Raw genomic sequence first — 13,106 nt, 5'->3', positions numbered from 1 at the left:
GCATAGGATTATGTTAATGATAAAATTAAATATTACAGGCAAATATAAATAAATTAATAAATATATTTATATATCGAGAAAATTGGGATTCTGCAGTTCCACAGTGCTTATGCATGAGCCACCCCTGCTCTAATTCCTATGCTGGTCATTGGTACTTTATATCTTAAATAATCCATACTTTTACCCATTTCAATAACTTTAACATGTTCATATTTTAAGAAAGAAAGAAAGAAAGAGGCTTACTTTTAAATCTCGATGAACTATGCTATTCTGATGGCAGTGGCTGACACTTTCTAATATCTGCTGGATACAGTGACTAAATAAAAAACATTAAATTAGGACAGCACTCTGTAAGTTAAAGCATATGTCATAGAAATAATACTAATATTAATAAATAATAATTATATAAAAGTAAAATAATAGCTTGAAAGAAATACATAATTATGCATTACTCATTAACTAACACCAAAGAACAACACATTATATTTTCAGATAATAGTGATTATAAATGGAAATATGCAATTGAAATGGTTATATGTTTAAATGGAGATATGCAATTGAAATGGTGATATGTTTAAATGGAGATATGCATTTCTTTGTAGATGATGTGAAAGGAGTATTAAGTAAGAGGGAAAGAAGTAAATGATTTTGCATGGAGAGTGGTTGGAGCATGAATGCATTACCTGAAAGGGTGGAGAAAGTATGAATGGTGGATAGACTTTGTATTGACTAATGTTGACCTCCCATAATGTGTCTTGTGACTCCATGCAGGTCAAGAAAATAATAATAATAATAATATCTTCTTAATCGCATTTCTTGTATTTTTTTGTAATTGCAGTACCTCTGATGTGTTCATTCCTCACCTGATCTTTACTTGTTACTCTACACAGCCATTGAAGCATCCTCATATCCGTAGCACTAATCTTGCTTTTATTCGACTTCTTCATAGGCAGTGTCTCCATTCCATATAACAATGAAGGTCTCACTACCATTCTGTATATTTTTCCTTTCAATTTCACTAGAACTTTTCTATCACACAATATTCCTGACATTTCTTTCCAATTCTTCCATCCTGCCCGAATTCTGTTATTGCCTTCCTTTTCCACTTCCTTTACTATCCACTACTGAACCCAGATATCTGAATTTATCTACTTTCTTGATGACTTCTCCATTCAGCACTACATCTTCTTCAGTGTCAACATGACCACACACCAAATATCCAATTTTTTCTTCTACTAACTCTCAGTCCTCTTTCTTCTAATATTCTGTTCCATCTTATCAGCTTTTGTTCCACTTCCTCTCTTATTTCCATAAACAGTACAATATCAACTGCACATAACATACTCCAAGGTGCTCTCTTTCTGACTTGCTCTGTTCAAGTATCTATTACTACATTACATTTATACAGAATATCATTTTGGATAATCTAGAAAGAAAATAAGAGCTTACAAAATAGATATACAAAGTACACTGCTTGGAAAGAAATCAACAGACACCATAGCATGAAAAACCAACAGCCATGCCACCCACCTTAATAAGATGTAGGAGTTACTTTGGCTGTGATGACTGCAGCAATCCTACAGAGAATACTTTCCTCAAACATACAATAGCGATCAATGAGAATTTTGAACCATTCTTCCTGTAGGTATGTAATGAAGTTCTGGATTGTTGTAGGGTGGACATCCCTTAACCTAACCAATGCTGCAGTTCATGCCACAGATGTTCAATAGGGTTGAGATCAGGGATCTGCGAAAGCCAGTAAAGTGTGGTGACATTCATGTCCACAAACCAAGTAGTTACATCAGCAACCTTTTGGCACGGTGCATTGTCTTGTTGAAAGAGACAACGGTCAGTTCCATAGAAACACCACAAAGTAGGAAGCATTGCATTGTCCAGAATGTTCAGATACTTCTCGGTGTTCTATGTTTGTGGCACCACAAACAAAGGTCCAGGGGCCAAACCAGGAAAAACAGGAACAAAAACACTGCCGCCTCTGAATTTCATATTTGGGGTTATGCACTCTGCTAAAAAATGTTCGCTGGGCATCCACAACCCTTCTACTCATCTATGTGCTCAGTAGAGGGTGTAGTGTGATTCATCAAGCCATAACACATAACATCCTTACACACTCTTTGCACCACTGAAGACGAATATTGCATTTTTCTGAACAAAGGGCTTTGTCTATACCAACTAAGCTACGAAGGATCTGGCTTGCATATTGTATCCTACCATGGAAACCCACGGTGTGACCCTCAGTTCCAAATGTTTTTGTGCAGATTTTTGTTCCAGTTGATCCCTGGAACTCTACATTCAACTTGTCAGCCGGTGAGTAGCAGTTTTTACGTATTATCCTTCGTAGCACCCTACAGTCACGTTCAGTGAGTGTGGTAGGCTGTCCATTGAGGGTAGTAATTGCAGTTGACTCCCTCTGCTTCATCTCGGTATGGTATCACTGAATGTTGACCTAGAATGGCCCAACTCATCAAAGCCATATTAGGTCAGATGCAACATCTGATGTTGTTGATGATGATGTAGATGCCATGTTGCAGGCCTATCTGTTGAACAGATAGGCCTGCAACATGGCATCCTATCAGAATGCAGCTTTTAAACTCTGTCAGTTCTCTTCTCACAGCCATTTCACTGGGACACAGTTGCACTGACTTGGGATCATCGTATTCCTCCATTTTATACCAGCTACAAACAAGACTCGTTACATGGCTCCTTTCCTCACAATAGTCTTAATATGGCTAGTCACAATCCAGGTGATCACTTCATGATCATTCTCCCCAACTGGAGGAAAGTGCAAAAAAACCCTACTCACAATCAAATACTTCCTGAGAGAGTGGCCTCTCAAGAAATTTATTTTCTTTATTCCCAAATGCAATCTCTTCGTTTTAATCTATGCTGCACAGTTGCATTGACTTGTGAGCATCATATTTCTCCAATTTATACTGACTACAAGCCCGTGACTTATTACATGGCACAATACACCTTGCCTATGGGAGTGTCCATTGACTTCTTTCCAATCAGTGTAGATAGGTATCAAAAGAAGGCAAACATCTCAACTGAACATGCTGATTATCCAGAAATCAGGGCCAATAAAAAATATCACTAAATAAATTTTCGTTAACATAAAATTAAATTCAAGTTATATAAAAATAAACATGAGTAGACAGAGCAAGTTACTTCTCACCTTGCATCTGCTTCACTGTAATATTCTCTTGCCACTATATCTTCGAAAAGTTCACCTCCAGTAACTCTATAAAAGTGATTCATGCACAAGTTAAAAATTATGAAAACAGAAAACAAAGTATTTCATATATTTCTTATAATTAATACTTATACAGGCAGTAATCATTATTATTATTATTATCCAAAGTCCTGCATGAAGCCAACAGACTCATCACAGCACATCTCACACATAGCCAGTGGATTGCAAGGGGATATTCAGTTGTTTGCAGATGATGCGAAGCTGGGAAGGATTATTAGAAATAGTGCAGATGTGGTAGCCCTGCAAGAGGATTTAAATAAGCTAGATAGATGGGCAAATGAATGGGGTTGTCAGTTTAATGCAGCAAAATGTAAGGTCTTGAGGTTTGGGAAACATCGATGGGATGCTGAATACTCTATGGGAGGAGTTATACTGGAGGAAGTAGGGGAGACAAGAGATCTGGGGTTGATGATTGATAGAAACCTGAAGTTTAGGGGACATATTGCAAAGGTGGTGAAGGTAACACAGAGGATTGCTGCTATTATGAGAAGGACACTGACCTGCAGAGATTCCGTTGTATAAGTCTCTGATCAGACCACACTTGGACTATTGTTCTCAGATTTGGTCCCCAGGATTTGAAGGGGATAAATTAACTGTGGAAAGGATACAAAGACGGATGACAAAGATGGTTTCAGGACTGTACAAGGATAGTTATGAGGATCAGCTGAGAGAATGTGGACTGCAGAGTTTGGTGGATAGAAGAAGGAGAGGTGATATGATTGAGACTTTTAAACTGTTGAGAGGTGGTTACAGGGTTGACACTGGGGAGTTCTTTCGCTTGGTTGAACAGCGGGAAGGAGTGATGACAAGAGGCCATCCCTGGAAGTTATGAAAGGAAACTGTGAGCAAGAGGGTAAGGAGTGGTTTCTTTGTGTGGAGGGTGGTTGAGCCGTGGAATGCATTGCCTGATGGAGTGGTGGGAGCGAGAACGGTCAGTGAGTTTAAAGAGTGGTATGATAGACTTTGTGTTTCTCAGGGGGGGACCTCCCCTCGATGAGTCTTGACAGACTTTATGTCTTAGGAAGGACCTCCCTCGATGAGTCTTTTGACTCCTTGGAGGCCTGAATAATAATAATAATAATAATAATAATAATAATAATAATAATATCTGTCACAATGTGCTTTCACATGTGCATGCACTACACATTCACCACACCATCTGGCAATGAATTTCACTTCTCCACAGCTCTCATTTTAAATATTAAAATTCCCACCCTATTTCTCACCACAAACTTGCACAATTTCCAGAATAGAATCATATATAATTATGAATAATTCCTTCCACATTAATCTGGTAAAACCACTTCACCAACTTAAGCCTCTATCATATTACCTTTCCTCTGCCTATTCACAAAACAATGCAATATACATTTCCTCAAACTTTTCACACAGCTACCTGATATTAGCTTATTTTTTCTAAACTTTCTCCTGAGTTTCCTCATCACAATTTATATATATCTTGCAGTAAACACAACCAAACAGTGATACTATTTTCTGCATAATTATGTTTTGTTTTAAACTATGGAAACTAATAAATAAAAGAGAGATAATATGGAACTGGAAATTAATTTTCTTTTCATTTTATGCAATTATCAGAAAAATGTTAAAAATTACTCAGTTTAGTTTTGTATGGCAGCCACTTGAGCGCATGGTTTTCTTTTATCAAAGCATTACAGTATACATATTGATTTAAATTATACATTTTTGGTCGTTTTATAATAGAAATACAATTTTATTAATACAGACCAGTTTACAATAAAAACATTTATTCAAACCTACCAGTTTTGCCAGCAAACTGTCTGGCTTTTTATGTTCCTTTTAATTTGCATTTACTAACTTTCATATCTCCATAATGCCTTGAAAAAGCCAGACAGTTTGCTGGCGAAACTGGTAGGTTTGAATAAATGCTTTTATTGTAAACTGGTCTGTATTAATAAAATTGTATTTCTATACATATTGATTACTTTGCATTGTAAGAAAACTTACACAAAAACTTACTTTTTGTTGCAAACTGAAGTTCAACATTCTTTTTATTAATTATACACAGGTTTTTGCTTATTTAGATTGATTATATGAGATTTTTTTAATGAATTACATTATACATTTCACTTGCTATAAAGCAGACAAAGAGTGTGAAAGGCTTTTTTTGAGAATGCAAGGTGAAACAATTACCTAGACGCACTTCAAAAGTTAGTTTTTATGGGTGACCATGGGTTAATGAAATTTATTATTCAGGACCTTCATGGAGTTACAAGATTCATCGTGGGAGGCCTATCTTAGCAAAAGAAAGTCTATTCTACTACTTCTTAAGCCATTCACTATCTGCACATTGCCCTGTCAGGCAATATATTCTATGTTTCAACAGCCTTTCAATGTAAAAAAAAAGACTTCTCACATAAAGTAAAAAGCTGAAACTAATACTTTCAATTTTGATATCAGGTTTCATACCACTTTCTTTTATAAAGTGATAAATAAAGATGATGAATAACAGCAGAGATAATTTACATTATTGTCTCACACGTATGTTAATATCAAACCATCTTCCTATACCTCCTTCAATTCTAACTGCTAACATAACTCAAATACAGACCAAGTATTCCTATATATGATGTCCCATTTACACCAAATAACTGTAATGTTTAGAACAGTTTCCCTTCTTGGCACCTTGTCAACATGCCTTTTTCATACTGACAAAACTTAAATACAGATTATTGTTATATTCCCATGATTTTCTCAAATATTTGACTTAAAGTGAAAATCTGATCCTGACAACCTCTCTTAGACCTTAATTCAGCTTGTACTTCACCAAGCTTCGCTTCCACAATTTTTATTCGCGATTTCTCAAGTATACGTCTCTCTTATTCCGGATACTCCTGGCATTAATATATAGAAACAATGGCATTTATATGCTATGTACTAATGACAGGAGTATTCGGAATAAGGGAGAGGAATTGGTGACGATGATAGCATCAGCCTGGCCAAAGATTACGGGGATCACTGAGACGTGGTTGACAGAAGAGGATATAATAACAGGAATAAAAGTTGCTGGGTACAGCATTTTTTGGCAGGATAGGAAGAGAAAGTGTGGTGGTGGAGTACTGCTTATGATAAGTGATGACCTATGTAGTCTAAGAGTGGAGACTTTGGGTGGTCAAGACAGGATATTTAGTGGGGTGTTGCTACAGACCCAGGACCACAGAGGGTGGGGGACCAGGAAATGTTTAGACAGTTGAGTTTGGCAAGTGCAAGAAGAATGATTGTTATGGGAGATTTTAACTACAGCAGTATAAATTGGAGAGAGGAAGATGCATGTAGCAATTAGGGAATGGAATTTCTAGAATTCTTGAGGGACAAATGTCTTAGGCAACATGTAATAGAGGGAACAAGAGGTTCAAGAGTTTTGGATTTGGTTATAGCATCAGAAAAGTTGATTATAATGAGATGACATCTCTCCCACCAGTTGGAGAGAGTGACCATATGGTTTTGACTTGGAAAATGAATAGACATGCAGGAGTATCAAAGAGACAGGAATGTATGTGGAATTATAAGGCAGGTGATTATAATAGTCTAAGACGTCAACTTGTGGAAGTTTCATGGAAGGAGGAATTGGAAGGCCGGGATATCATTAGTGCATGGGAAATTATGAAAGAATATTTGTTAGCAACAATGGTAAGTTGTATACCACGAGTGAACAAGAGGACACAATTTGGAGTAAAGTGGATGACAAACAATATTAAACAGGAATTGCATGCGAAAAAGAGGCTGTGGAAGAGATAAAAGGAGACAGGTGAAGAGAAGATGCATGAAGAGTATAAGACACAGGCCAAAAGACTGACTAGTATGGAAAGGAAGATGAAACTGGAATATGAGAGGAAAGATCCAAAGAAAATCCTAGGGAATTTTTTAGATATGAGGCCAGTAGGAGGAGAAATGACTGTGGAAGAATTATATTGTGGGATAAAAATGGGAATAGAGTGACTGATGCAGAGGACATGGTGGAATTATTCAATGAACACTTAATTGGAGTATTTCATTCTGAAGGAGTCAGTTTTAATGGTAGAGGGATAGGACAGATTCGAGGTTTAGAGGTACATGAGGAGAATGTGCTTCAAATACTGAGTACTCTGGATGTCAGTAAAGCTGTGGGACTGGTATTTCACCACGAGTTTTGAGAGAATGTGCTAGGGAACTGACAGTGCCTTTGACCTGGCTTTTCAATGAAAGTCAGGCTGCGGGAAAGGTGCCAATGGAATGGAAGGAAGGTAAGATAGTGCCATTGCATAAAGGCGGTAGCAGACTGGAAGAGTCTAATTACAGGCCAGTTTGTGTGTCATCATTAGTTAGTAAGATCTTGGAGAAAGTAATGAAGGACCGTATACAGCATTGGGCAGATGAGGGTAACGTTATCTGTGAGAGTCAACATGGATTTGTGAAGCGGTGCTCTTGTTTTAGCAATATGCTAGCCTTTTATGATAAAGTTACAAGAGTATTAGCTGAGGGAAAAGCATATACTGCCATTTTCTTAGACTTAGCGAAGGTATTTGACAGGGTGCCACATGATAAGCTGATATTCAAGTTGCCGCACATGGGTCTGGATGTCAGATTGGTCAACTGGATTCGGGATTGGCTGTCCGATAGATATCAGAGAGTTGTGTATGGTGGGGCAGTTTCAAGGAGGAAGAGGGTTACAAGTGATGTCTCACAGGGCTCAGTACTGGGATCTATATTGTTTAACCTTTATATCAATGACATTGTCAGTGGATTGCAAGGGGATATTCAGTTGTTTGCAGATGATGTGAAGCTGGTAAGGATTATAAGTAATAGTGCAGATGTGGAAGCCCTGCAAGAGGATTTGAATAAGCTACATAGATGGGCAAATGAATGGGGTTGTCAGTTCAATGCAGCAAAATGTAAGGTCTTGAGGTTTGGGAAACATCGATGGGACACTGCATACTCTATGGGAGGAGTTATACTGGAGGAAGAAGGGGAGACAAAAGATATGGGGTTGATGATTGATAGAAACCTGAAATTTAGGGGACATATTGCAAAGGTGGTGAAGGTAACACAGAGGGTTGCTGCAATAATGAGAAGGACACTGACCTGCAGAGATAAAATAGTTATCATTCCATTGTATAAGACCCTGATCACACCACACATGGACTATTGTTCTCAGATTTGGTCCCTAGGATTTGAAGGGGATAAATTAACTGCGGAAAGGGTACAAAGTCGGATAACAAAGATGGTTTCAGGACTGTACAACGATAGTTATGAGGATCAGCTGAGGGAATGGACTGCAGAGTTTGGTGGATAGAAGAAGGAGAGGTGATATGATTGAGACTTTTAAACTGTTGAGAGGTGGTAACAGGGTTGACACTGGGAAGTTCTTTCGCTTAGTTGAACAGCAGGAAGGAGTGATGACAAGAGTCCATCCCTGGATGTTACGAAAGGAAACTGTGAGCAACAGGGTGAGGAGTGTTTTCTATGCATGGAGGGTGGTTGAACCATGGAATGCATTACCTGATGGAGTGGTGAGAGTGAGAACGGTCAATGAGTTCAAGGATTGGTATGATATACTTTGTTTCTTGGGGGGGGGGGACTCCCCTCGATGAGTCTTGATAGACTTTGTGTTTCTTAGGAAGGACCTCCCACGATGAGTCTTGACTCCATGGAGGCCTGAATAATAATAATAATAATAATACTTGCAAAAATCTTACCAAGAACACTCAGTAGGGAAATTCCTTTGTAGTTTGTTCTCACATTCAGTTTCATTTCTCTTTTTATAGATGGATTATCTTCTGGAATCTGACTCTCTGACCAGTCCTGAGTAGCCACTGCAGAACTTTCATACCTCCATATTTCAGCATTTCTGGTTAAATACAATGTACTCCAGCTGCCTGAAATAATAGGTTTCAGGTTTTTGATGGCTTTTTCTACTTCAAGAATTGATAAGAATTCCTGATGAGTGTTTTCTACCACTATGAGATCTCTACTCTAATAATCTGGAATCCGACTCTCTGACCAGCCCTTGTTTCATTTAGTAACCTTTTAAAGTAATTACTCTAGACATCTAGTATATCTTTAGTTTTGGTGTACCCTTTATCATCTCTGATTCCTCTTACAGTATTCTTTACAGTACTTTTAATAGTCATATTGTTTCCCCATAATAGATTTTAATGAAAATCACACTATGGAGAAAGTGAAATAAAACCAGATATTAGAAAAGGAGATATTCAATTTATCCGTTTATCTAATACAGAAGATGATATTTTCCGAACAAATATGGTATAAAAATCAGCAAAGAAAATCACATCCTACAAAGAGGTTAGAAAACAGAAGCAATGTAGTGCATTCTCAATGAAAAAATAATAATAATAACCAAAGAACAAGTAAAACATTTCAGCTTGTAGGCACAATTTTTAAAGATGGCAAATTAAATAAATATAATTTTATAATTTAGAAGAGAATAATGAAGGGAGAAATTAGCTAAAACACTAGCAGTAAGACAGTAGTCAAGCAAATTTAAACTTCACACATCTAAATGGCATGTAGGAAATAATACAGTTAATGAAAACAAGCGATTACAGAAATGAAAGTTCTGAGAGAAATTATTGGAATGAACAGATGACATCTGGAGCAGAATCACATTAAAAAATAAAAATATCATAAAGAAACTTGTGAATATGTGAGCAGAGCTAATCTAAGGTATGGTCAAAACAGAATGGGTGAAGGAACATTAGCAAAATGCCAAGATAGCAGAAAAGCCCACTATGTAGGTAAATTGATGCAGTTAGTAATATTCAAAAAATCAAAATATAAATCAAAAGATATGAAAATAGCAGAGGCATGACAATAACAGAGTAATTTGGAAACTAGGATTATATATCCTAGGATCATGGAGAGATTGAGAGCAGTTGATGATGGGAAGGAGAGACTGACTGTAAGTGAGCAAGAGGTGTATGGGGAGTTGAGCAAACTAGCTGACAATAAGGCTGTGGGACTCGATAAAATATCACCACATATTCTGAAGGAATGTGCCAGGGAGTTGACACCTGCCTTGACATATTTATTTAATATGAGTCTTGCACCGGATCAAGTTCCTAAGGAGTGGAAGGAGGGCAAGATTGTGCTGCTTCATAAGGGCGGTGATAGAACTCAAGAATCAAACTACAGGCCTATCTGTGTGTCAGGTGTTGTGGTTAAGTTGTTGGAGAAGCTTGTGAGAACTAGGATCCAGAGTTGGGTTGACAACAATGGTATTCTCTTTGATGGACAGCATGGATTTGCTAAAGGGAGGTCATGTTTTAGTAATCTACTTACTTATTACAATAAATTGACTGCTTCCTTGGACAGAGGAGAGGGATACACAGTAATATACTTAGATTTTGCAAAGGCTTTTGATAGAGTACCTCATGATAAGTTGACAGTCAAACTAGAGCAGATGGGTATGGATATTAGATTACTGCATTAGATTGGAGACTGGCTATCTGATAGGTATCAGCAAGTCATATATCAGGGGACCAATATCCAGGAAGAGGAAAGTGACTAGTGGTGTGCCTCAGGGGTCTGTTTTAGGGCCATTACTGTTTAACTCATATATTAAAGATATTGTCGAAGATTTGGATGGAGATATGCAGTTGTTTACAGATGATGCAAAGTTGGGACGAACCATGAAGAGTAGAGAAGATGCTGTGGGCTTAATAATTGAGTGATTGGGAATGGGGATACGAGTTCAATGTTGCAAAATGTAAGGTTTTAAAACTTGGGAAACAAAGATGGGATACAGAATTTATGCTTGGTGAGGATATACTGTCAGAGATGGAGGAAATAAGAGATATTGGGGTAATAGTTGATAAGAATCTGAAATTTAGGAGACACACTGCCAAAATTGTGAAGACAACACAAGACTTCTGGGAATGATGCAAAGGACACTGACTTGTTGAAGTAGGGCGATTCTTGTTCCATTGCATAAAGCTTTGATTAAGCCACACATAGACTACTGTGCCCAGATTTGGTCACCTGGTTTTCAAAAGGATGAAAAGATGTTGGAAAGGGTCCAGAGGCTACTGACTGAGGTAGTTTCTGACCTGTGGAATGTCGAATATGAGGAAAGATTGAGAAAATGTAATTTACAGAGTATTGGATGGGAGGAAGAGGGGGAAATATGATAGAGACCTACGAGATAGTAAGCGGTTGTTATAGGATCAATGTTGGAGAGGTTCTACAGAAAACAGAGGGAGATCAGGGTAGAACCAGAGGCCATCCTTGGAAACTGTATAAAGGGGGTGTGAGCAGGTGAGTGGGAGGCAGGTTTTTTGCATGATGCAGAATTATGAATGATTGGAATGCCTTACCCGAGTGTGGTGTCTGCAGCAAATTGGAGTGTGCTTAAAGTGTGGTATGATGAGCTGTGTGCATGATAATTGGACCTCCTAGATGAGTCTTTGACTGCATGGGGGTCTTGGGTGATGATAATAATAATAATAATATATAATGTAAACTTAATTATGTGGTTTCAGTATAATATCTTGTACCCTTCTTGAAGATACATAATAGGAAATAATGATGATGATGCAATTGTACTGGATTAATAATTATTATTACTATTATTACAGAGGAATCACTATGGAGTCCTAAGACTCATTGCCAGTGACCCACAGTATCATTATTTGGAAAATGCTTATCATATCCATTCCTACACTAATTCACTGACAAAGCAATCATAACCACCTCTGGCAAACCATTTCACTCCATCACTCTTGCAAACAAATGATCTCATCATTCCTATCTGGCAAGGAGACTAGTCGCTCTCTGTATGGGTGTCATGTTCACGAGTCTATCTCCTCTACTGCATGTCTGCAATGCTTTCAAACACTGCAAATAACATAATAAATCTGCCACAACAACTAGTTCATCCAAGCAATTCAAATCAAGTATAATATTCCAAACTTATCCAGATCCCTACCAAATAAAATCATTTCCACACCAACAGCATAAATTCCAACATGCATAAAGTTCATCACCACTTACAGACATCCAAACCAGACCAACTTCTCTTAATGGAAACCAAAATTACAGCTACATCAACCACAATTCACCTTCAATGCCCAAATTATACTCTTCATGATTCGTTTCACCAGAAAAGTGGCACCTGTGCCTTTGTACATTCTAACATTGCCTGCCAGAGAATGCCAAAGTTAGAATACTTTGCTTTGGATCTACTCTGGCTGAAGGTTTCCTTACCCCACTTAGTAACATTCATCTGCTACATTTAATGGTCTCTAAACTCTGAAACCACAGAGACCTCTTCACCTTCCTCTCCACGAAACTAGAGACCATCTACAATCCAGCTACCCAAAAAACATATCTGCACAATTCATTGCAGAGAAAATTCATCCAGAAGAAAAGTCATCACAGGAAAATTAATCGTGAGAAAATATATCGCAAGAAAATTTGAAATGCTATTGTCATGTCATTCCCATGTATGAAAAAAAAAAAAAAAAGAAATATTTTATGTATTATATATTATTTCAATTATTCAAAAGAATGGAACTGGTCACAATTTCTGATCACAATCGTGATGAATAATCTCATGTAGCTGGTGATTGTTAGGATTATTTCTAGTATATCTAAGCATTACTGTCTAGTAACCAGAAAGGATTATTATATATATTACTAAAGATCTCAGATTTCAGAAATGGCAACAATCATCAGTTGTAATAATCGAGACTTATTTTTAGGGGATAAAAGCACACAGTTAACTATTTTATATATGAAAAGATACCGGTAAATCTATTTGTAAAAATTAAAATTATTCAAATTGTTTCAAATTTCAAAG

At 37.3% G+C, this 13,106-nt stretch overlaps 1 protein-coding gene across 3 annotated transcripts in view; it reads right to left on the bottom strand.

Annotated features, from left to right (window-relative positions):
- CaMKII (Calcium/calmodulin-dependent protein kinase II) overlaps positions 1-13,106 on the bottom strand; it is a 789,323-nt gene that overhangs the window by 608,890 nt on the left and 167,327 nt on the right. For all 3 annotated transcript variants that reach the window (XM_090404176.1, XM_090404177.1, XM_090404178.1), the window contains exons 5-6: positions 3,194-3,259; positions 244-316 (exon numbers count right to left, since the gene is read on the bottom strand). In XM_090404176.1, coding sequence (XP_090260302.1) covers positions 244-316; positions 3,194-3,259 — 139 coding nt within the window. The remainder of the gene's footprint in view (positions 1-243; positions 317-3,193; positions 3,260-13,106) is intronic.

The sequence above is a fragment of the Typopeltis vanoorti genome, chromosome 14, assembly GCF_054136105.1.
Source record: "Typopeltis vanoorti isolate ZY-2024b chromosome 14, IOZ_Tvanoo_1.0, whole genome shotgun sequence".
Lineage (NCBI taxonomy): Eukaryota > Metazoa > Arthropoda > Arachnida > Uropygi > Thelyphonidae > Typopeltis > Typopeltis vanoorti.
The sequence above is the reverse complement of the archived record's forward strand: the minus strand, read 5'-3'. Positions and strand labels throughout refer to the sequence as shown.